We start from the raw sequence: 23053 nt of genomic DNA, 5'->3' as shown, positions 1-23053 counted from the left end.
ATCTTTTGATTCCTGTAGGTCCCATTTTAAATATTCCTTTTGATGAGTTCTGTTATATCCTCGTTCATTACGTACTCACATATAAGCTTTTTACATCTCCAGTGGGCATGTAATTATCCACGAATCCACATGGGGAGAAAAGAAAAGCGCTCCAAGAGTGTCTTACGTCTTGTGAATATGTGTCTCATCCATTTTTTAAGAGACAACTTGGCAGGTCCCTTTCGGAATTCCCACGTGTCATCTCCCACCACTTTTTTTTTTTTTTTTTCTTACCTTTGGTTTACAACATTCTGCACTGCTGGCTACAAGCTATCAAACAGGACCGTCAAAAACATGTCAGTCATGCTATTGAAAATGTGAGAATGAAAAAAAAGTTTTGGTCTTATGTTCTGCAACAACTACTGGAAGATACCAATTGTTATAACCTCCGGTCGGATAAGACAAAAAGGTAAGCATGTGGAAAATCATTTGTTCCAGAGGAAAACTGCTGCCATCTTGAAACCTTGACTAACTGGCAGAGGTGTCACAAAACCGGCTTGAATCTGAAAACCGTCTTTTGATTTAAAAGATGGAATTGCATTTAATTGAAATGTTCTATTTGAAACAGTGAGATATGTATCAAATCATTTTTTATTGGAGAGATCCTTCCATCCATCCATTTTCAAGAGCGGCTTATCCTCACAAGGGTCGCAGGTTTGCTGGTGCCTATCTCAGCTGGTTTTGGGCAGTAGACGGTGGACAAACCGAACTGGTTGCCAGCCAATCATCGGGCACACAGAGACACACGGTATATATATATATATATATATATATATATATATACTCTGTGTATGGGTATGTCTGTCATTTTTTTGCTAAGCAGGGTTGTTGACTTTTTGCAAAGCAGGAGTGTTGGCATGTGTTTACTATAACTAATTGAGTTAACTAATACAATTGTAATGTTTTTTTTTTTCAAATCGAGTACGCAAAGTAATTTGTCAAGCAATTCATGTTGAAGACATACAATAATTGCTTGATAAATTACTTATTCAAATCCAGTACTCATTAATGTAATTGTTATTTTTAAAATCAAAGTAATTCATCAAGCAATGAATTTATGTTTTCAAGATAAGTGTGGCAACACTGGCTATGACAGTCAGCTCATTCATCACATCACACTAATATATATATAGGAATATAACAGTTCATTCAGACAGCAATGATTTTTTTTTTTTTTTTAATGCAACCTGCCCCTACAGAAATCACTTTGGCGTACCTTCAATTTTCCATATTGGAAATATGGAAAGTATCCCTTATTTTATTCTCGTCAGTCACTGCAGTTGTCCTGTTGTGAAAATCTTTACTTGGAAATAAACTGTAGACTGTTCAAAGGACTGAAGAAAGACTTTTTATTAAATGCAGGCAGTGTTCACACGCTCTACTGGAAAATCCAAATTTATATAAAGACTTTGACTAAAACTCTTAGACTTTAATGCTTAACACCAAATTATAGCTACAATGATGCCCTAAGACAGGCGTGGGCAAACTACGGCCTGCGGGCCGGATCTGTGGATTTATATTTGTGCCACAATCAAGCAATGAAAGATTTTGAGCAAGCAAGAATAGATTTTGATTACAGAAAGATATATTGAGCGATAAGGATAGATTTTAAGAACAGAAAAACATATTGCTCATTCAAAATCTCTCAATGTTGATCACAGAAGCCCTCCTTTCTTCTTCGCTCAACATCTCGCGCTCTTCCTCACTTCATGTCACTGATGTTCGGCCATTATTTTTTACTATTGTTTTTATTACGGTATTGTCTCATTTGATAGAAGCACCTTGTTAGTTTTTGTACTTCACTGATATAAGTCCACTTCCTGGTGTGATGGGATTGAGTATTAGTATGAATATGAGTATTAGTATTTTAGCCATGGTCGTCCAAACCTGGGCCTGAAAGTTGGTATCCCGCATGTTTTCTAGGTTTCTGTTTCCGGCACACCTGATTCACACACCTGATCCAATCATCAGCAAGCTCGGCAGAAGCCTGATAACGATCCTGATAAGAGACAGACTTTGGACCCTCGTGATTTAAGCAATGTTTCTTCTCAACAGGTCATTCATTCATCTGCCGAAATAGTTCCGCTGATGTTAGAATGGAAGGAAGAAGCCTTGGCTCCAAACTAACACATTCCCCTAAGCGACATAGTGCTGAAGTCTCATGTTCTCAAAGAAATTCGTCCAATCCCTCCAAGCGAGTCTGCAGCTGCAGTCAGAGCGGGAGATTTTCACCCCGCAAACACAACTGAGCTTGCAGTAAGCTGCTGCTGGCGTATTCCTTCCATCGTCGTTCTTGCCGGTGGATGCCAGACCTTCATTTCCTTTACTTTTTGTTCCACTGCAGAGCTGCACATGTGGGGCATGCAGCAGACATATCACCAAAGACAAATCCTCAGAACACATTCATCTGTTACACCCAGTGTGCCACTGCCCTACACAATCCACGCTTTTGCTTTCAAATTCTCTATCGGTATGTTTATTATTGTGTCTTTAGAGCAGTTTGATGGAGGAATTTGATGGACCTTGCTTATACTTAAAAAGACATAAAACGCTACGCATACAAATGGATTATGTGATGAAATGTTGGTGCATTGCAATGGATCTAGAAATAATGGCAGTACAGTGACTTTACAAGGGTTGAAGTTGAAGTTTTCATTTTGGTCTCATAGTTTTATTTTATTGTTAAGCTGTCTGCTCAAGATCAAACTCATACATATGAAGGCTTTCACCCAGGATGATTTTTGTGAAGAATACTGTTTAATTCATCCGTCATCTCTCTGAGGACCCCATGGTGAAAACGAATGGGAGTCTCATTTTAGACGATAAATATACAAAAAACACAAGACAATAAAACGTACAATAACACGTTGTTTGTTTGTTTTTTATTAATCCACAACGCTGCTTCTGCTCCATAAAGTGCAAAGCAAGTACCGCCATTAAAGATAATAGTGACGGTGCTTAGTAGAGCTAAGCAACCCTTCTTAATACTTCACTTAATCATCGTATATCTTTTTCTTGTTTAGCTTTATTATCCTGCTGTATTTTCCAGGCAAATGATAACCCACAGTGTTTAACGTGCCCCAATAAGCAGGTATCAAGAGATATACAGTATTTCTGCCAATTAATTTGATTTGCGCCTCCCCAATCTTACCGAAAGTCCCATTTTTCAGTCAACTTTTCCAATCTTACCGAAAGTCACATTTTTCAGTCAACTTTAATGGGGTAGTTATGTGAAAGGTTTTCTTCACAGTAATATGTTTTATGCTAGTCTTTATACTAGTCTAAACAGGATATTCTGATTAGTAATGCATATTTGGAGTATGGACAAAAGCGTAATAATCCCTCTGTTTCTATCCATCTCAAAGAGAATCCATTTTGCCCGGTACTCACATCCGTCGGTGAGTGAAATGGACATCATAATGGCTTAGGGACGAGTTTGCGAACATCGCATGGCCACAGCCAGAATACAGGTGAGCCATGTTGGTCCTTACCATATTCACTGCCAGCCTAATTAGATCAAATGAACCTTTGACATTTAGCGCCATCAGTGGGAATGAATGGGTTAATTGAAAGGGGAATTTGTAATTTACAAAGTCATGATTCTTCGGAATCCGCCAGCAGGGAGGGGGCAATTAAAAACAGATGGTGTGACCATCGCTGCAGCCTCACGCCGAAGTGTTCCGAACGGCTTAGTTTAGCGACTCGAATTGGGAAGTGAGACTTGAATATTGCTTGCACTTTTAACTTTTGACTTTTTTAAATGAACCAAACTAATTTCATGCCAGGATGAAGACACTTTTGCAAAAATCAGAGAAGGCTCATTTATTTTATTTCGTCAATGATACAGTAAACACCAGCAATTTTCCGGTCAATGATACTGAACCCGACCATGAACATTATCAACAGAGGATGGCTTCCAGAAATAACTGTGACAACTCAATTCCTAATGCAGTAAATACGTGGGAGGTTTGCTGTTCATAAATCAGAGTTAAGAACCCACTCTATTCATTCTAAAGCTTCATGTATGACAACCAATATGTTGTTGGCATCAAAGAGAATGTTCTCATAAAAGGAAAGCAAACTTCACCCTCCTTTCTGATTGACATTATCTCTCATGGTAAATGTGCTGAATGGCCCATCCTTCCTCCTCAGGGAAATAAAAGCCTTATTGCAGAATTCTCTTGACTCAGAGAAGCAGGTCCATTCAAATGCTCATAAATTATCTTCTCCAGTCTATACACGAGGCCCATTTTGGAGTAGTTGTGTAGTGTGTGTTTGTCTTGTACAGGGTGTCAGTCAAGCTAGCGGAAACCTGCTGCCTTTATTCATACTACATCATACAAAAATGTGACACAGATCCATTTATTGCTTTAAAAAAATGAATCGGTGTTGTTGGAAAAATCAATTGGAGAAAACTATAAATTTAAAATTGCATGTTAGAACACAATGCCCATTTCTGTGGGGTGCTCAAGCATGCCAAAATTGAATCCCAGCAGCCCATAAATTTAAGAAATTGTTTGTTGTTTTATATATCTTCTAGGATATAGAAGCTATATACTGTATCTAGGACCAAGCGTATTCACATCCGACATTTTGCTGCAGCACAATATTTTAACAACAAAATAACAATTCTGCCCCCTCCTTCCAAAATGGTTTGTTCTAGCAATCTCTCTCACTTTTTGTTTACCAATTTCTACAGCTAAAATGGTGCCTCCCGATGAAATACTGACGTTCAAGCAACTGTTAGCATCTACAAAATACAGCTTGTTAGCTTTAGAGGAATACAGTGTAGTAACTGTCTAGTTTAAACCTGGCTTATGTGGAAAAACTTTTACCCCTCCATCACTCCAGATTTTAAAAAACGTTCTAAGATCATTCACACTCCTCCTTGTTGCCGAATTAAAACTTAGCTCACTGTTCATGCCTACACCCCCATCCCACACACAGCGCATGACAAACAAACAAAAAACTGCAATACGTTGCTGCAACACAGTGCAAAATATGCCATTTTGAAGGGGAATTTACAGTAACAGGACAACGTAAAATGTATCCAGTACACCTGCACGGAAGCCTACCACCTGCAAATCGCAAAATCATGTTGCCAAAAGAGATGAAAATCTCCTTTGACATTCAGGAAAGACAGAGTTAGCAGTGTAAAAATACAAAGGTCAATACTGTGCATCTTTTTTTTTTTTTTACAACTTGGTCTGTGTGAATTCTCCCTCTTCATCCAAGCGGTAATCAGAAAACTTTTCTCCATTAAAACGCTCAAATGAGTCCTTTCCATCCATGATCTTGCGCTTATCCTTGGATTCCATCTCTTTGAACTGAGCTTCGATCTTACTCGGGTCAGTGTACGTGTAGAAGTAGGCCATGACGGCAAAGATGATACACACCCCCACCAGCAAGGATGCAAAGAGAACGTACTCGGCCCACTGGTGATCACAATGGATACAGTTTTGTATAGTGTTCATGTTATCAGCGTTATTATTCATTTTTCAACATTCGAAGGCACCCACCTGATCTTCAAGCGTTGCTGCCTCGGCAACAATAAGCACAATGATATTACCGACAGCAACTGTCAACAGCCAACCTGCCTGCAGCACTGATTTCATGTTGCTGGGTGCCTGGGAAGAAGTTACAGTTTGGGCATAACTTATACCGTATGAACAAGAAGATATACCAAATAAGAGTGCTTCTCAACTTTTTTGAATGACGTACACCCCTGTAAAATATTTTTGTCTGCCAAGTACACCTTGAACATCCATTTTCATATCTATTTTCCCTCACTAAGGTTGCAGTCCTGTGTGTGCCAAACACACACTAACACAGGAAGGCCGAAGCCAGGATTTGATTCCGGTCTCCCTCTGAATTGCTAACCAGTCTTCCAGTGTTCCGCCCACTCACTGACCAGCACAAAGAAAATTTTTCGATGGAAAAATAAAAAAATTGGACTTAAAACAGTGTTGTTCCAATTGTGTCTTGATAAACCATTTGTAGAGGTATCTCATGGTGTATTTTATTCAGCAACAGCAGAAGATGGGTTATGTAATACCATCTGATGTAATATGCTGTGCACTCACACTAATTTTGTGGTTCGTGGTTCCACAGTTACACTGCAATTGAAACTCAACACAGTAATATAAGTGTAACACGAAAGCCAGCTAAGGGGTTTAACCCTAGGCTATAATATTTGAGAAATGCATTTGAGAAATGCAGGTGACGAGGGTGCAATTAACAATCATGTCCACTGGATGACATTGTAATGCTTTACGTGACACTAAATCGGTAGGTGCCGCTTCTCATTTAGAACTGCCTGCCCAACGACTGTAGAAGACGGTTTCATTACCATTTGTCCAAATTTCATCCGTCACTACAAGTAAAACTAAAGTAAAACTCTTGACAAAAATGTGTATATCTGAGTTTTCTGCCATTTTTTTCTTGCATGTATTGGTCGTAGTCCCCTTGATTTCTGCCACACTTTCTTTTTAATTACTACATATTCAAATGTATACAATAAAATGTAGTTATTTTATTTGATGAAATCATGACTGTGCATGGGATGAGGAAGAATGATGCATGGCCACCTCTCAGTGGGGTGTTGTGTCACCTTGGCAACCCCACCCAAAAATTTCTGGCTACGCCTCTGAGTTAGACCAATAACAAACTGTTGCTTGAATGCAGTGTCTGTGCAGTTATCGAATGCATGCAAGGAATACCTGTGAGTAGGAGAATTCCAGTCCTGTAACAGAAAAGACGACTTCTCCTGCGGTGATGAGGAAGTACTGAGGAATCTGCCAGGCCATGTGGACTGAGTTTGGTCTGATGTCATTGACTTGGCGGACGTCCTGTTCACACTGGAAGACGCAATGGATTACTTTGATGCACAACCTCAGTGAAAAGGTAGCTCTGTCAATAAATATGATTTTACATTTGGTCCAAATGTAAAAGCGGACGGGATGACCAAGGTGTAAGAGCTGCCGAATCCAAGTTGCTGGTTGTAGACACACTCGCTTCCCATATCGTTCTTGATCACAAACTGCGCCCTGTTTGCGACAAGACAAAAAGCAAGCATCGGTATGTTTCTTGTTCATTTTCGAGCCCGAGCAAAAAAGAATAGAAGTCCTCACGTACTTCCCATGTGGTACTGACAAATACTGTGACATATTTGAAGCACTAACACCCTCGAAGTCCAGACCGCCAACTGTTACATTCAAGGTCGAGCTAAGGCCATTGAAAAATCTGCAGAATGAGAACAAAGGTGTTAGTACAACATGAGATTATAACAATTCTCCAAGTTGAAACCCATGACTTGCCTTATAGCATTAGCACCCTGTTCTGGCTTGGCTGTGACATCATCAAACTGTAGATAGAGAATTTATGCTTTAGATTCAAGTTTTTCAAGACATGCTTTCCTCACAACTAGAACTTTGCAGATTAATTCAAGTAAACAATACCAAAGTGAGTATCGGTATCGCAGAGAGTTAATATCGCTAATATGCAGTATATATATTTTTTCTTTTGGTTTCTCGTGTGTTTCCCTCTATTGCTGCTTGACTGGACTTTTGAATGAGGAGAACCTTTTAGTAAATAAATTATATTCAAATCAAAAGAACTGATTAAATGGTTATCTTTTGGGAAATGACAATGCGGGTTATCAATTTATTATAGTCAATGATATTTTACCTGAAAGTTCAAATATGATTTGTTTGAACTTCTCTAACGACCACCTGTATTGTTGCACAATAATCTCAAAAAAAGCTTGAAGTAATTAAAGTCAAACGAATAAATGATAAAAGTAAACTACCTGCAAGCAGAGTGCGCGATTTTTATCTTGCCAACAATGGTAAAATAGCTGATCGATGCAACCACGATTAGAATCTGAACAAACAAGTTAGGAAAAACACCTAGTGTGCCTCATATCTTTTGGAGTGTAGAAGTAAGAAAGGGACAAAAAAATGAAGATACAATTGCTACACTACTACATGTGAACTTTAAACAACAGTTCAAGTATTTTCCTTGCAAAATTATATTCTATGGCATGAAGAACACAAAAAGAAAGTTTAAATTCTAATGTATTTGATTGGACAAATTATTTAGAATACGGAATTAGTATTAGTAGAATTAGTATTTTATGGAGCAGACAGTATCAGTATTGACCCTGACGATACTGGCACCAGTATTTACTCGGTATCGATCCAGACCAAAATGTCAGGTGTCGCACAGGTCTACTTACCACGACTGGCCTGGGCCACGCCCCATCCTGAAGGACCACCACAGTATTGCGAGACCCGCCACTTAAACTGATGGGATAAATAGCGCCGGGGCCCAGTTCCAGAGAAAATGAGTCATCGAAGGTCAGGTAGTCATTATTGGCCTGATTTAGGGAAATTCATCTGGAGGTCAGGTGACATGCTTTAAATGGATCGTGTCGTTCGTGTGCTGAGATACCGTGAAAGCATCCAACTTCAGTGATTGCGACCCAGCCTTAATGTCTAATGACTTGTTCAGCATGTTCAGAAACTTGACTTGGCTCTCAGTGCTCGATGGAAAGTTGGGTAGCGTTTGCTAAAAAAATAAATAAATAAATAAATAAATAAAAACAGTTTGGCAAAAATGTAATAGGCTTTCTATATTTGTCTCTCAGTGTCTCCACAGGTGTCACACTCACATCAATCTGGATCTGAACTAGTCCTGCAGCAACAAATGCCAGAGCGGCAAGGAACATCCCCACAGTCATCCTCTTCAATGGACTGCAATATAGTATGCACACATTGATTACAATGACAGCAATCCATTCGCTTTTGGTTCATCTGACTTGTGGTACATTAAAAAAAAAAAAAACACTTCTTAGTTACATGTCAGTTGTATTCAACCTTTAAACTCACTGTATAGTAAGAAGCGTGACGTTAACGACCCTGTCAAATTGGACTGAGTAATAAAAATACGCAAGTACATCAAATGAAGCTTCAAAATTGCGAGAATTCCACTCAAAAGCCTCTGCTGTTTGCGACATTAATTACGGTGCTTTGGCAGCCTTCTGGTATAGCAGTGCTTCGAATTGGCGTGCACGCTTTAGAATGTGGCAAATTGCACTTTTTATATTTCCCCCTCCTTCACAGTATTCCTTCTTTGTATGAGTGATATCCACCAGCATGCTATCCAAAAAAAAAAGATGCATATTCAGTGATGCTGGGTATTGTGTTGTAAAAGTGATATATTGCCATACAGCAAAGGCATATTGTGACATATTGGGCAATGTTTGTAAAAAAATAATAAAAAAATCTATGGCATATACGTTAACAATGACTGAAAAAAATGGAAGGAAATTATTAGAACAGACTAATTCAATTTATTCTTATTCAGAAGCCACACATTATTAACATCTATGAGCGCACATTAAACACCCCCCCCCTCCAAAAAAAAAAAGCAGCATGCCCACATTTGTTGATTTCAACTGTGTTAATATACCCCCAGCAGTTGGGAATACTCTTTCAGATGGCATGTGGCAGGAATAAAGTAGAAGCACTTTGTTATACGTACCAGCATAGAACAATGGTAATAGATTTGTGACGTCAGTCGCGTTGGTGAAAGAAAACCCAGACAAAATCCAAGGACAACTCTATTGTCATAATTTATCAAATACAGTGAAACCTCAAGATACAGTTGCTTCTGTACATGTTTTTTTTTTCCTTCATATCGCGAAAAATACTTTGCATATAAAAGGAACAAAAAAGAGACCAAAAAAAACTTGAGATGATGAGATTCTACTGCTCGTTAATATGGCTGCTCAGATATTATTGCGATATTATTGAGCACATACAGCAGCTTACTACGGATGACTTGAATACTGTGAGATACGACTACAATGGCAGAAACGAACGCAACGCTCTCATTGTATCATAAAGTTTTCTTTATCTGCTGTTTGCCCTCATCCTCTGCCACCACTTTTGCTTTGGAACATCGCCTCACTAGAAAGGTAATGTATTGTAACTTTTAATGTGGTGTTTTAGAAGAGATCGTGTGCGTTCATGTTAAATACGATTCATATTATGACAGAAATCACGATACCAAAGCCGCTCGGAGCAAATTGATTTAAAAAAATAAGGCCTTTCAGAATCGATACACGATATATTGGAAACTGAATATCATACTGAATTATGCATATTGCATCACTTTATATCACAATAAATCAAGATATCGATATTATTGCCCAGCACAAATTTTCAGTGCATAGGCAGCATTGCAAATGAGCTAACTGCAATTGTCTGGAAAAATGCTGATGCAGAGGAAGGCACTTATACAGAGGAAGTTCTTATACATGAAGGTTCATGGGTTATGTATGATCTTTTTTTGCTTCTCTAGATGGTGCTCATTGTTTAAAGGTACCAGCTGTCTACGGGCAGTAGGTGGGAAGAAATCCTGAACTGGCCAGCCAATTGCAGGGCACACCGGGACCAACAGCCATTCACGCACCCAACCACACCTAAGGACACTTTAGCGTGTCCAATAACCCTGCCATGCATGTTTTTGGAGTGTGGGAGGAAACCACGCGGGCTCTGGGAAAACATGCAAACTCCACACAGGAAGGCAGAAGCGAGGTGGATTTTAACTCGAGACCCTGAACTTTGAGACAAACGTGCTAACCAGCATGCCACCGAGCCGCCGAGTGTAATATAGCTAATAGAGAAAATCAGTTTATGTGGTCCACATAGGAGCGGAACGCTTACATGAACCAAGGACCCCTTTATGCGGTATTTCTTATCAAGGAGAAAGGAGACTTGTTGAAGGCTAAAGGCACTGAACGTGACGGCAACACTCACGTGAAGTTTAACTTGCACTTGGAGATGAGCGGGTAGACCAAACTGTCCACAATTGGCACCAGAATTAGGATCAAGATGGGGTTGACCGTCTAGTGGACAACAATGTCACATGCTCAATTTGTTCAAAAACATCCTGGTTATTCACAATAAAAAACTAAATAAATAAAAACTCACCTGCATCTGGTCAGGCTGAATAACAAGGACTCCCTATTGAAAACCGAAATTATTGTAAGCATTCTTTTGGGAATTTTAAAGCAAGTACTCTCATCACTCGGGACTTACAAAATCGCCGTCCATTGTGGTCGCCTGCAGGGTCCATCTTGAGCCCTGTTGAAGAGACAGAACTTTCTTTCTGCAGAACTGCATATTTGGCTGTGTATGCTCCCGGAATACATGAATAAATAAGTGAGGCGGGGGTGTGAGTGGCTCTTGGCTAATCACCTGCTGGTCAAAGAGAGCCCAGAACATAGGTAGAGGGATGTAGAGGAACAACACCTTAAGCACCATCTTTACCTGGGCAATCAAAAGTTTCTACAACAAGCAGGGGAAGGAATGTCATTGAATGATAAGGTTACAAACAAACAAAACAAAAAAGATTGTAAAAATTATTGTAATTATATTGTAATTTATAAAAACAGTGTAAATACCGTGAATACACAAGCAAAGAATTAAATGGTTGGGGACACTTTTTTTTTTTTTACTCGATTGTGCTTCCCATTCTAGCTGGTATGTGTCCTATACATACAGTATATATATATATATATATATATATATATATATATATATATATATATATATATATATATATATATATATATATATATATGTATATGTATATATATATGTATATATATAACGGAATTTGTTAAGCTCATTCTGCGGACGCGTCATTCGAAACAAATCAAATCTTAATTTGCACAAGCAATCATTAGTTTAACAACGCAAGAAAGGTATACAGAGAAATTTACTTGTGTTAAATATGACACAATGATACCTGTTGTAACAGATACAAATATAGGTTCTTGTAACTGCATTAATTCTGCATTCTGGGAACCGATTAACAGTGTTTTGTTTGTTTGTTTGTTTTTTAACAATATTGGTACCAGGCCTGCCCATGAATTATTGAAATCCACATATAAAGTTTGACACTTATGGAACGCCATTGCGGGGAAACATGCTACTTTATTCATTATAGTTTTTCAAAAATTGGTAGCCTGTATTTTTTTTTTCTGCCAAAAACTAGCATCGGCCTGAAAAGTTATTAATATCGGTAAGGCCCAACAAATATCTTCTCCGGGATCGTGAGGCAAACACACTGAACTGATTTCCAGCCAAACACGGCACATCTACGGATAATTTGGAATTTCAATGTATACTGTACATACAGAGGGTTAAAGCTACACAAGGAGCTCCAATGAAAAAAGTTAATAAAGAATATTTTGAGTATCATTATGTCTACCTATATTTCTCAACCATTCCAAAGATTATAAATCTGAGAACACAATGCAAGTTTTTTTTATTTTTTTGCAGTTGTGTTTTCCTTTGTTTGTTAGCACTAAGACAAGTTGACCCTCTCGAGCTGTGCAGCTGTATTAAGAGAGGTATTAACCAACTTGATGCCTCTGCTTTGAAGTGCTGCTTAAAAGGTGTGTGAGTCAGTAATTCTATGCTCAGTTGGTGGCAAATTTGCATCGTATAAGGAGATTGCTACTTTGTACATTACACTCAAATGTATGACCAAAGTTGCTTGTCTTCACTCAATTTTTCTTCACTGATATTTCAGATTGTCTTTCAAATACAATCTCTTGAAGTTTTGTGATTGATGTTGTAAATATTCTGATCTTACGTCATATCTTTCTTCAGCCCAGTCCATCCAGTGCTCTCTTTTTGGGTATGCTGGATGACGATGGCTGAAGCGGTTACTGATAGCAAACTAAAAAGGAGGAAACAATTCCATGAAAATGTATTCTGTACATTTAAAACGAGTTTTGTTGAACCGCATAGTCAAAAGTTCCATAGCGCACATACCCCAATGCATTTGCAGACTTTCACCATGATGTTTCCCTGAGGAGCTGTCTTATTGTACATTCCACTTCCCACAATGAAAACAACTGCACATAGACACACACGCACACACAAAATAATAGAACACATAATTGGCACAGGGACACTGTTGTTTCTCATACTGTGGAGTCAATAAGGTAAAATTAAACATTTACAGTTTTGAGGAAAATAATCAGTGCAGAATGTGATCAACACCTAAAAATATTTGAATAATCATCTCAGTTTTGAGCCCCGTAGCCAAAGGTATCTGACACTGCATTTCAAAATATACTAATGTATTATATTCTTGTTTGAGATCACAGGTGTCAAACTTAAGGCCCTGGGGCCAGATCCGGCCCACCACATCATTTTTTTTGGCCCGCAAAACACTGATTTGACCTAACGTTTCTGGCTAAAAAACAAATTGTCCTAAACTTTTAAAAATGTTTTAGGGAAAAAAGAACAAGTGGGGGTTTTTTTTGGTTTTGTTTTGTCTTTGTTTTTTTGTTTGTTTGTTTGTTTTTTTTTTTGGGGGGGGGGGGTAAATGCGTGATTTAAACACTGAAAATTGATTTGACTTTACAGTTATACCGGCCCTCTGACAGAAACCACAAAAACAATGTGGCCCACGGTAACGTTGAGTTTGGCACCCCTGTCCCAGATGTACTATATTGTATAAATGCAAGACAGTCACCGAAGAGACGACCTGAAAAGTGAGACTAATTTTTGTGACGCACGCTCGGCACTTAACGATCAATAACCTGACACAAGCCGAGCAAACAAATGGATCCTTACTCAGAGCGACCACCATGAGCGCTGCGGGGACACCAAAAGCCAGCGGGTAACATTTCTGCTGGCTGTGGATCCCACACTCCTGAGCTAGAATGCAACACACGCACAAAAGTCATTATTCCAGCTGTTCATTCAACGACGTGATTTTCACATTCGCGTTCTGTGTGTCCAGCTATACCTCTGAGGATAGGGGTAATGACAGTTGAGAGAAGACTCCCTGCATTGATGGACAGGTAGAAAATGGAAAAAAAGGTGCTTCTCTGTTTCTCCTATTGGAGACAAGATGTGAAAAGGGTCAAGAAGTCTTCTTATGCAGCAATGCAGTAATCTTTGTACTTGGCCTTGGACAATGTTCGCAAGCCAATGAGACAGAGGTCCCTATCGGTAATAAACAACTCAGCGAAAATTGCCTGAGAAGCATCAGATAAGGGAGTTAACAAGATAATAGTCAGATCCAGCCTTGGTTAAAACATACTGCATACTCAGCAAAGCCGCCGTAGAAATAATGATAACATGGCCAAATGATGTATTTTGTTTGTTTGTTTGTTTTCTTCCTCACAAAGGGGACAAATTAAATGAATTTAGTTATTCAGTAGAAATTCTTCAATTCAATTTAGTCAGGAGTAATGACATGGGTGCATTAGATCAGAGGTGTTAAAATTGTCTTCTAGTTGTCCTCGGAAATGACTAAAACGCATCTGATTAGCCCCAAACGAACATCTGATCTAATAAGCTTCCTTTTATCATTTTTCAACAGTTTTCATTCTAGCAGAGGGATATTCTATGCTAATATGAACTGCTATTTCACATTGTTTATAATTGTATCTACCTTATCAAAGGTGCTATTTCCAACTGAAAAAACAGCCCCATTGTAAAGTCGGCTTCAGTAGGCATGTTGTTCTTAATGAACATTGTTGTGTTAGGGCCAAATATACATTTTGGAATTACCGCCCAAAATGTTTCCCTCGGTTTTCCTATCTTGAAAAATACTGGATCCGAGATGTCAGATTTCATCCTTTGATTTTCTGAATTGTCTCTTGGAAAAAAACAAAAACAACAATAAAACTCGAACTCCTCCTTTGCACCTGTGGTTCTGGTCGCATAAATACACTTAAAGGGGATCATCAAAGCAAAACTTGTCTTGGCAATATTGTTCTATGCGCGCCACGAAGCTAAACAAGGTTTTCTGATTAATTAATTTGAGGAATTTGAATCAAGGAGCAAAATCCGCTTGTTTTTAATCCTTCTTGGGGCTGTCATTTTGCCCTTTGTATGTCGTCGGACAATGACATTAGAGTTGCTCAGGTCACAACCAATCAGGTCACCTGAAGTTTGCAAGCCGAGCCGTGAATGGTTGCCACCTGAGCTTTGAGAAACTCTGTCATTTTCAGTCGACAGCAAGAAGCAAAACGGACGATACCAGAGATGGATTAATAAAAAGAAAGACTACTTATTGCATCTTCCATGAATGCCATATGAATTAGGTGTGCTCGAGCTCCAGTGCTTTTTTGGTCATATTTATTTCGTATGCACCAATCGGAGAAGTGCTTCCATTTTTTATTGTTTTTTGTTTTTGTTTCTTAATGACTGCTGTTAAATGATAATAAAGGTATTCTATTCTATTTGATTTTGACTGATGGTGCTGCATGGGACCTCCAATTGCAAAGAAAATTTTGGGGTTGACCTCCCCTTGGAGACTACCCTACCTGATGGTCTTCAAACTGGTCTCCGCCAAAGGCGGCAACACAAGGTTTGATGCCTCCGGTTCCCAGGGCTATAAGAAGCAAGCCCACCATGGACAGAGCCCTGAGGAAGAATGCCACCGGTCATGGTTCATATGTTTCAAAACTTGTGCAACACGCTGCCTGAGTGCTCACACGTGGAAAGCCATGTTGTCCGGGGTTCCATCCTGGTTGGTGTCTGTGATGTCATGGATGGCGCTGACCGCCAAGACCACCTGCCCCAGCGCATACACAATGGACAAGTACACGATGGTCCTACATGGAGGGAGGACGTTAGAGACCGCGGCGTTCCCATTGCGATCAGGCAAACTGCCGTTAGGCTCACTTGAACTTTCCGAGCCACGAATCGGCCACAATTGCACCCAGGATTGGCGTCAGGTAGCATAGGGCGACAAAGGTATGGTAGATTGTGGTGGCAAAATCATCATCCCACCTCAGGAAGTACTTAAAGTAAAGCACCAGCACAGCTGCAAGCGGAGAAGGTAGAGAAGGTTCAAAATGATTTCAGTATCATCTGGCTATTCCTTTAACTCTAATGTCTGATGTCTAATCTCAATTGAGATTATCTTTCTACAAAGATCCTCACCTCGCATGCCATAGTATGAGAACCGCTCACAGAACTCATTGACCACAATAAAAAAGATGCTAATTGGGTAGCCGCACACCAAAGTCTGGAAGAGATGACATTTATGTTGTCTTTGGCCATGCCAAATGCTCCAATAGTTGAGACAACAAGCACTATTTGTTCAACTGAGTAGAGCAAACATATGGCTGATGAATACAATTGATTTTACAGTGCATATTTTGTACAACATTTGAGAAGAAGAAAAACAATTTAATACTTACACTTTTTGACTTGGGCTTCCCCATTTCATCTTTCCCTGTAAAAGTAAAACAAAAAAAAAGTTCAAAGTAAATAGATAGTGGACTAAACCGATGCAGATTGATTTCACGCATTTAAAACGACAGTATACCTTACCTATCATCTGATTATATCATTTTTTTGACTTACGCATTGAACATTCAAGTAAACAGACTAACCTGCCATGGCTGAATGTGTACGCTGAGATCTTGTCCCCGACGCTGCTCAACTCTTTCAAGAGTCAACTCTCTTCAAACTTGAAGCGAGCAAGCTAAGCTTTTATAACCTCTCATCTGCCGATAGATCTGAATTGCAAGTCACAAACTCAAAATGCACGTGGATGAGCCGTGTACGCTCGTTATCAAGGCTAAGTGGGCAGATAAGGTAGGTTATACTGTATACTGGCCAATCATTCACAGTATCAATGTGCAAGCACGTCCTGCACGCATGTGTAATGTTCATGTTTGTTTCAATGCAGAGTTACCGCACACATTCTTTCAAATGGTAATACAGAAGCTTTAACAATGCCGCTTGATTTTGATTGTGACTCTCAGAAATACTTGAGCAAGTATCATGAAAAGAACCCACCCCCAACAGGGAGGGAGGGAGTGCGCTCCAGTCCCCCTTTCTTATCTCATGCAGCGTCAGTCATTTTCCGACACTCCCTTACCATAATACTTGAAAATAAACGAATGTCGAGACTCTTGATATGCAAAAATACGGTATGTCTTTGGAATTGAATGACTTAAAAAGAGGGACCACATCTGGGCGGATCTCATCCACATCAGGGCTGAGTTTTTAACCTATATACCTAGCCAATATACCTATCATTCATGTTTTCACTGATGTTGGAGGAAATGGTAGTACTCAGGTAAAACACCCAGGCGGGTAGGGGGAGAACATGCAAACGCCACACAGGATGGCTGGAGCCGGAATCGGGCCCATTACCTACTGCATGCATGTGAAGCGGACGTCATAACTTAATATAATTTATTATCTGAACAAATATATCATTTTTATCTGAACAAACATTGACAGCCTCATTTCTTCGGAAGAAAAGTGAAACAGGTAAGTCTAAGTCTGTCATGTCTGAAATTTAAAAAAAGCTGTATATCCACAAAATAATTTTTGGTACCAGACAAAGCAAACATATAATACATTTTTGAAATAAAATTTATTGGGGTTATAATTGATTCAAAATTATCCTGGCAAGCTCATATAAAGAACTTTGAAAGAAAGGTATACTATATGTATCATCTTTAAAACCAAAAAGCTCGTAGACAAAAAGTCATTATACTGCACATTAAAGTGTAATGATTATTCGATAAATCGAGTGTTATTTTTTTATCGACTGACTTTTGACTTGACTTGCGATGTTGTACCAGTATTCCGCTGTTTGCCCCAAAAATGTATGTCATGTGCCTAAATAATACATAGTGAAAAGCAACACGAAGAAGGGGTGAGGAGGAAGGACACCCCCTTGCCATGCTAAGATAACCTAGGTAGCATCGGGCAATCGGCGATCCATTTAACTTGACACAAGTTTGTCTGAAACTGCGTTAAAGCGGAGAATATCCTGCTTTGAACAACAAATTAGAGGGGCAATGTCTGGAATACATATTCCAATCTACATTACATCACCCTTAATTTCAACAAGAAAGAACAGTCTTCTGTACTGTTGAAAAAATGACCGGTGAGACAGGTGGTCATGCTAAGATAACCATGCTAGCACGTTAAAGAGGGGCTCTTGTGGTCGGCCATTGGCTTAACTATTCACACAAGACTGGCTTGAACCGCAAGAAAGCAGAGAACATCCAGTGCAAAAGAGCAAAATAGCAGGGCAATGTCTGGATTACAATCCAACAAAATAGAATGTTTTTCTGTGCCATCGAAAAAAGAGGTTGGACAGCTGGACACTTGTTTAACAGGCCAGTGATGTTTGTGGGTGAGATTTGTGGGTAAATTAGCCTTCAAAGTTAAGGATTTTAGTCTTTTTTTCAGTATTTTATCCACTGAAAATTGGTGTTTACGGCAACAAAATCACTCAATATCAATCTCTGGCATCTGATCAATGCAGCAGTCTCCATCTCCACCTTGCTCCATCTCCAATATAACATGGCATTTTCTTCGTCTGACAAATCAGTCTTGCCATTTTCATTGCCAGATTCCAAATCGAAAGCCTTTTCTGGCTCAAAGAAATATCCGTTTTGTCCCATTTCCTCTTGGTTTTTGTCAGAATACTCATTTTATCAACAACAACAACAGTCTGTTACATTTAAGGAGGAAATTGAGAAGGATAAAGGTGAGTTTTTTTGGCCATGGCATTTTGTGGAGCAACATCTGTGCAGAGGAGCTTGTGGGGGTGGAGCCAAGGCCAGAGTGGTGGGAGAGAGTTATTCATTTAACTGACAGCGACTTTATATACAGCTTTTGCATGACGAGGCAAAGAGTTGTGTACATAATGTAGGCTGTTGTTCACATGCAGGCCAGAAGAATGCAACCTGGCCGTTCAGATTGAAGTCAGACGACAAAAGATCGCATATGGTTTGAGGGCCACATACTCAGGTGGCCTGGGTCGTGTTTGGAAATATCATATCTGTGTCATTCACCCTGCCATTGAAAAATCAGATACAGAACCCATAGGGGCAAAAAGATCTAAATTGAGTCACGGTCAATGCATCTGATGGTAGCCTAAGAGTCATTCTTTGCAGAGGATAAAAAAGTATATATAACTGTACGTATTGTAATACAATCTGGATGCACACAATTGTTTTCTGAAATATGTGCTGTACACAATGATGAACAATTGTACAAGGGAAAACTCAAAGGCAGGCAGATAGAAATCAAAAAACCTGAATGCCAATAATGATTCACTGTCGTCTCCATGGGAAACAAGAAAATAAGTACCTACTGATCTCAGCAGGAGAATGCAGCAAAACAAAATAAGTACAAATGCTAACTTGATACACGGCCACTTATTTTGGCAGAGGAGAGTTGACTGAATCCCAAATGAGAGAAGAATAAGTATGAGAGTCTGGAAGTTGATGTGAAGGAGTCCTTATCAGAACAAGGTAGCACTGTTGGGTGCGATGCTGATGGCACTAAAGATGCCCATTGAGTCTGACAAAGAGCCCCTGGTACCATCATTCACTGGGTTGATCTAGAAGAAAGAGTTCAGTACTAAATATAAGGAAGTTTACTCATTTTTTAAAAAGACAATGCAGATTAATATGTTGCATGACCACGTTCATGACTAAAAATACTCCTAAGGATCATCTATCCCTATTAATTAATTAATAATTATTGGCTGCAAATGTCATGTATTTGTTCTATCCCTAAGAAGTATTACTGTTTTTGTAAAAATATAGGACTAAAATGAATTGAAGACTTTTTGTTTTGTGTCAAGTCACCGTTGTATACAATATATCATCTTAAGAGAATAAGAGTATATCGACTAGAACAGAGATCCCCAACCCCCGGTCCGTCAACTGGTACCGGGCCGAGCGGGCTGCACCCAAAATAATTTTTTGGAGATGATTTAGTTTAATGGTACGTGCACACTGAACGCGAACGAGGCGAAAAAGCGGAAAGTTTTGTATTGTAGTCAATGGAGTATGTGTGACTGGGCGCGAATGCACGCTGGGCGACGCCATGGACGCGAATGGAGCGCGGTCACGTGAAGCGAAATTTCGCCTTTCGCGTGAAGTTTTTTTTTTTTTTACTTTTTCCGCGTTTCGCGTCGCGACGGCCAATCAACTTTGGGAACATTCAACGGCTCACTCAGGGGGCAGGAATGAATCATGGCGGCCGCTTCGCGGTCACCGGGAGCGATCCAACACGGCCAGCTGAGCTTTCAATAGAAAACAGAGCCAAGCAAGAGCACTCACCTGGCTTGTAGAAAGGCGGAAGCAAGAACTTGGGATAACTGGTATGTACAGCGTTTGCTTCACTTACCAGCTGTTGAACTGTAGTTACTGTGCTAAGCTAACGATAGCGCAGCATTGTCAGCACAATATTTAGCACGGTCTCGGCCACTGCGAGATTGCGACATTGAAAACTTTTGGCGCCGGCTCTGGCCGCTGTTGATATTACATATTACATTGATATTATATTACATACATAGTGAGAGCACCCCCCCCCCCCCCCCCCACCAGAATAATTTCAAGGTAATCTCCAGTCTGCCGTAAATTAAAGTAAACACGCACTGACATTACACTATTGATATATGTAAGAATCTCCAATTGATGTCTGATTACCTGCTCATGCATGATGCCTGACAGCTCCCGGGTCAGATCTCTGTAGTTGGCCTTCATTTCATCATGGTATTCCTGCTGATCGTCTTTAATCAGCCGCTCATTCACACCCAGCGCCTTGCCGCAGGCCTCCACAAAATGCCTGCCAAAGCAAGACTTAAACCTTTAGTGCCAATTGAAAACGACAATAAATCTATTCACAATGAAAGACATAAAAGAAGGTAATGGCATATGGGGATGATGTGCTTCTGTACTTACCTGAAGACCTCTTTGAGCTGTTTGACCTTATTGTCTGGATATTTCTTGGCACTTATGTCGTCTAAGAAGGCTCTGGCATAAGCAAGAGGCCCAGCATTAACCTGGGGATGATTTGTTGATTATTTTTCCTTATTATTTTGCCCCTATTATTTTTTACTCAAGCACACTTAGTTCCACAACTACATTCTTAACCCATTTAGACCACAACAAAAATACCCCAAATATCACGTTCACTCTGAAATTTGATAACATTTCTTTTCATGTAATATTATGTGCATTTGGTTACGCTCCTTTCAGTGTTGTAGTTTTAGATTAGAGGATTTAGCCAATTAGAATTCAGCTAACTTGTGTCACCAGGCTGTATGAAATCTGCCTCCAATTAGAACCATTTGAGGGCATTCGCAAGCTACAGTTGCGGGCTTCTGTGCAGTGTGCAAAGACATATATGAACGGGCCCATATAGGTAATAGGCAGTTGCAATAGCCAATCGAGTCATAAGGTGTCCATCTAGAAGCGTTGCGTTGAGCGTGACGTGATTGGATGCACACTGCAGGGATCAACCGCTATGTTGATCAACCGTGTTTAACGCTGAAAAATTGAAGTTGTTAAATAAAGCTATTAAAATGAAAATAAGTCGCTCAAACAAGCTAGACTGTGTTGTTTGGGTGATCTGCACTTAAGACATAATGTACAGTGAAGCCAGATCCGCAGACATTTAGCCGAAAAATCAAATCTATTTGCTTTTTTTTTTTTTTTAACCCACAATGGCTGAAGAAGAGCAAAACGTAGATTGGATAGACGCGACTTTCAGCATTGGCGTCCATGTCAATAGGATTTTTATTGGAAATGAAACGTATAGACAAACTCTACACGCAACTCATTGAATGGATTTTGTATTGAAATAAGTGGGGGACAGACATTTTGGTGAGTGTTTGATTCGTTTTTTCATTTTTGATATGTTTTTGTAATTTTATTTTGTTCACATTCAAATCGAGGTAAAGAAATAAAACGATGTTCTTACAGTATATTAAACTGCAATTTCTAATTTAGCATACAATCTTGTTAAAGCTTGCCCGCTCTTGGTGCACTTCATAAAATGGAAAAATCATTTAAAATTATTAGTCATTATTTTAAGTTTTGGCAGTATCATGTATAATAATAAGTTTTGATTGATGATGCGAGTTTATTGATGTTTAAACGCTCCAGAAAATAGCCTAACAATAATGCGTATGTGTGCTTCTGAGGGGTATTTATTCGAGTCGAATCACTGAAGGCGTAAGTGTGAAACGCACGGACCGCTACTACCTAACAGTATATTGCCTGTAAAGCAGGAAACAGCTATTTAATGCTTCATCTGCTCAGGCTTCATGTGCAGAGCCCAGCTGTATTTTGTTATGCTCGAGACTACACAAAATAAAATTCCTTCCACCTGAAACCCTATACATCCAAGACTGAATATCAGATGCTTTCATATACAGTACGTGTGTCTTTTCATGAAAAACATGCAATTGTCATGATGAACCCAAAATCTGACTGAATTATTAAGCAATTTTAAGAAACAAGGCAATCAAACCATGGAGATCTGCGGACCGTGACACATCTACCTGAACACAGACACTGCCTTGCAGTTTAAGCTGTAGCCGGATCATGTCCACCTCAGAGGCCGAGCACAGCAATTGCAGTTCAGCCACTTTGGCGCTCATCTCATCTATGGCGACCTCGATGGGGCTGAGGTCACTCTGATGCTGGTACATGACAGCAATGCGCTTCTTTACATAGGGGAAACAGTGGGTGGCTAAGGGGGAAGATAGTGATACGTAATACTTAGTGTGTCATGAAGGAAAAGAATGTTTTGATTTAAATTTAAATTTGTATCTATGGTGGTAAAGCCTACAACCGGAGATTTTTTTTTTTTTTTTAGATATAGTGTGTTATCGTGACTACTCGAAAGATTGCTATGCAACAACAAAAAGGTTCAGTCATTTCTCTTTTTGAACAGATGTGTTGATGATGTCATAAGCATTCACCTTCTACTGTATTGGAGGCCAATCACAAGTGCTGGCTGAAACCTTTTGTTTTGGCCAGCAGGAGGTATGGGTCTGTTTTCTTTAGTCACTCGCAAAATAAATAGAAAAAGCTGTGGCTGGAGTAGCAGCTGTGTGTTTGGGATTTATGTGGTAGGCTGAACATGAGCAAGCTTCTTACAAACAACGCATATCTGCCTTTATCAAAGTGGTTGCT

The 23053-nt window shown here is 39.5% G+C and overlaps 2 protein-coding genes across 4 annotated transcripts in view; both read right to left on the bottom strand.

Moving 5' to 3' along the window:
• Positions 1-3846: 3846 nt before the first annotated feature.
• Positions 3847-17198, bottom strand: slc15a1b (solute carrier family 15 member 1b). The gene is made up of 22 exons (XM_088408992.1): positions 16286-17198; positions 16026-16110; positions 15765-15906; positions 15575-15694; positions 15404-15503; positions 13876-13966; positions 13701-13784; positions 12891-12973; positions 12709-12795; positions 11304-11393; positions 11145-11189; positions 11037-11069; positions 10863-10951; positions 8711-8792; positions 8491-8607; positions 8276-8416; positions 7356-7402; positions 7174-7281; positions 6971-7085; positions 6759-6896; positions 5559-5666; positions 3847-5474 (listed from the first exon to the last, which is right to left on the bottom strand). The coding sequence occupies exons 1-22, from the start codon at positions 16394-16396 to the stop codon at positions 5235-5237; spliced, it is 2256 nt and encodes a 751-aa protein (XP_088265118.1). The 5' UTR covers positions 16397-17198; the 3' UTR covers positions 3847-5234.
• A 258-nt stretch (positions 17199-17456) lies between these two features.
• LOC148427482 (dedicator of cytokinesis protein 9-like) overlaps positions 17457-23053 on the bottom strand; it is a 38241-nt gene continuing 32644 nt past the window's right edge. For 2 of the 3 annotated variants that reach the window (XM_088408989.1, XM_088408990.1), the window contains exons 49-52: positions 22417-22607; positions 20813-20913; positions 20558-20696; positions 17457-19461 (exon numbers count right to left, since the gene is read on the bottom strand). In XM_088408989.1, coding sequence (XP_088265115.1) covers positions 19363-19461; positions 20558-20696; positions 20813-20913; positions 22417-22607 — 530 coding nt within the window. In that variant the 3' untranslated portion in view covers positions 17457-19362. Of the gene's footprint in view, positions 19462-20557; positions 20697-20812; positions 20914-22416; positions 22608-23053 lie in introns of those variants that run through there. The other variant, XR_015864903.1, reaches the window with a different exon arrangement.

Source organism: Hippichthys cyanospilos, chromosome 2 (assembly GCF_059441005.1).
Source record: "Hippichthys cyanospilos isolate Australia breed blue-spotted pipefish chromosome 2, RoL_Hcya_1.0, whole genome shotgun sequence".
In the NCBI taxonomy this organism is placed as follows: domain Eukaryota; kingdom Metazoa; phylum Chordata; class Actinopteri; order Syngnathiformes; family Syngnathidae; genus Hippichthys; species Hippichthys cyanospilos.
Note: the sequence above shows the minus strand (reverse complement) of the source record. Positions and strands in the feature narration are given on the sequence as shown.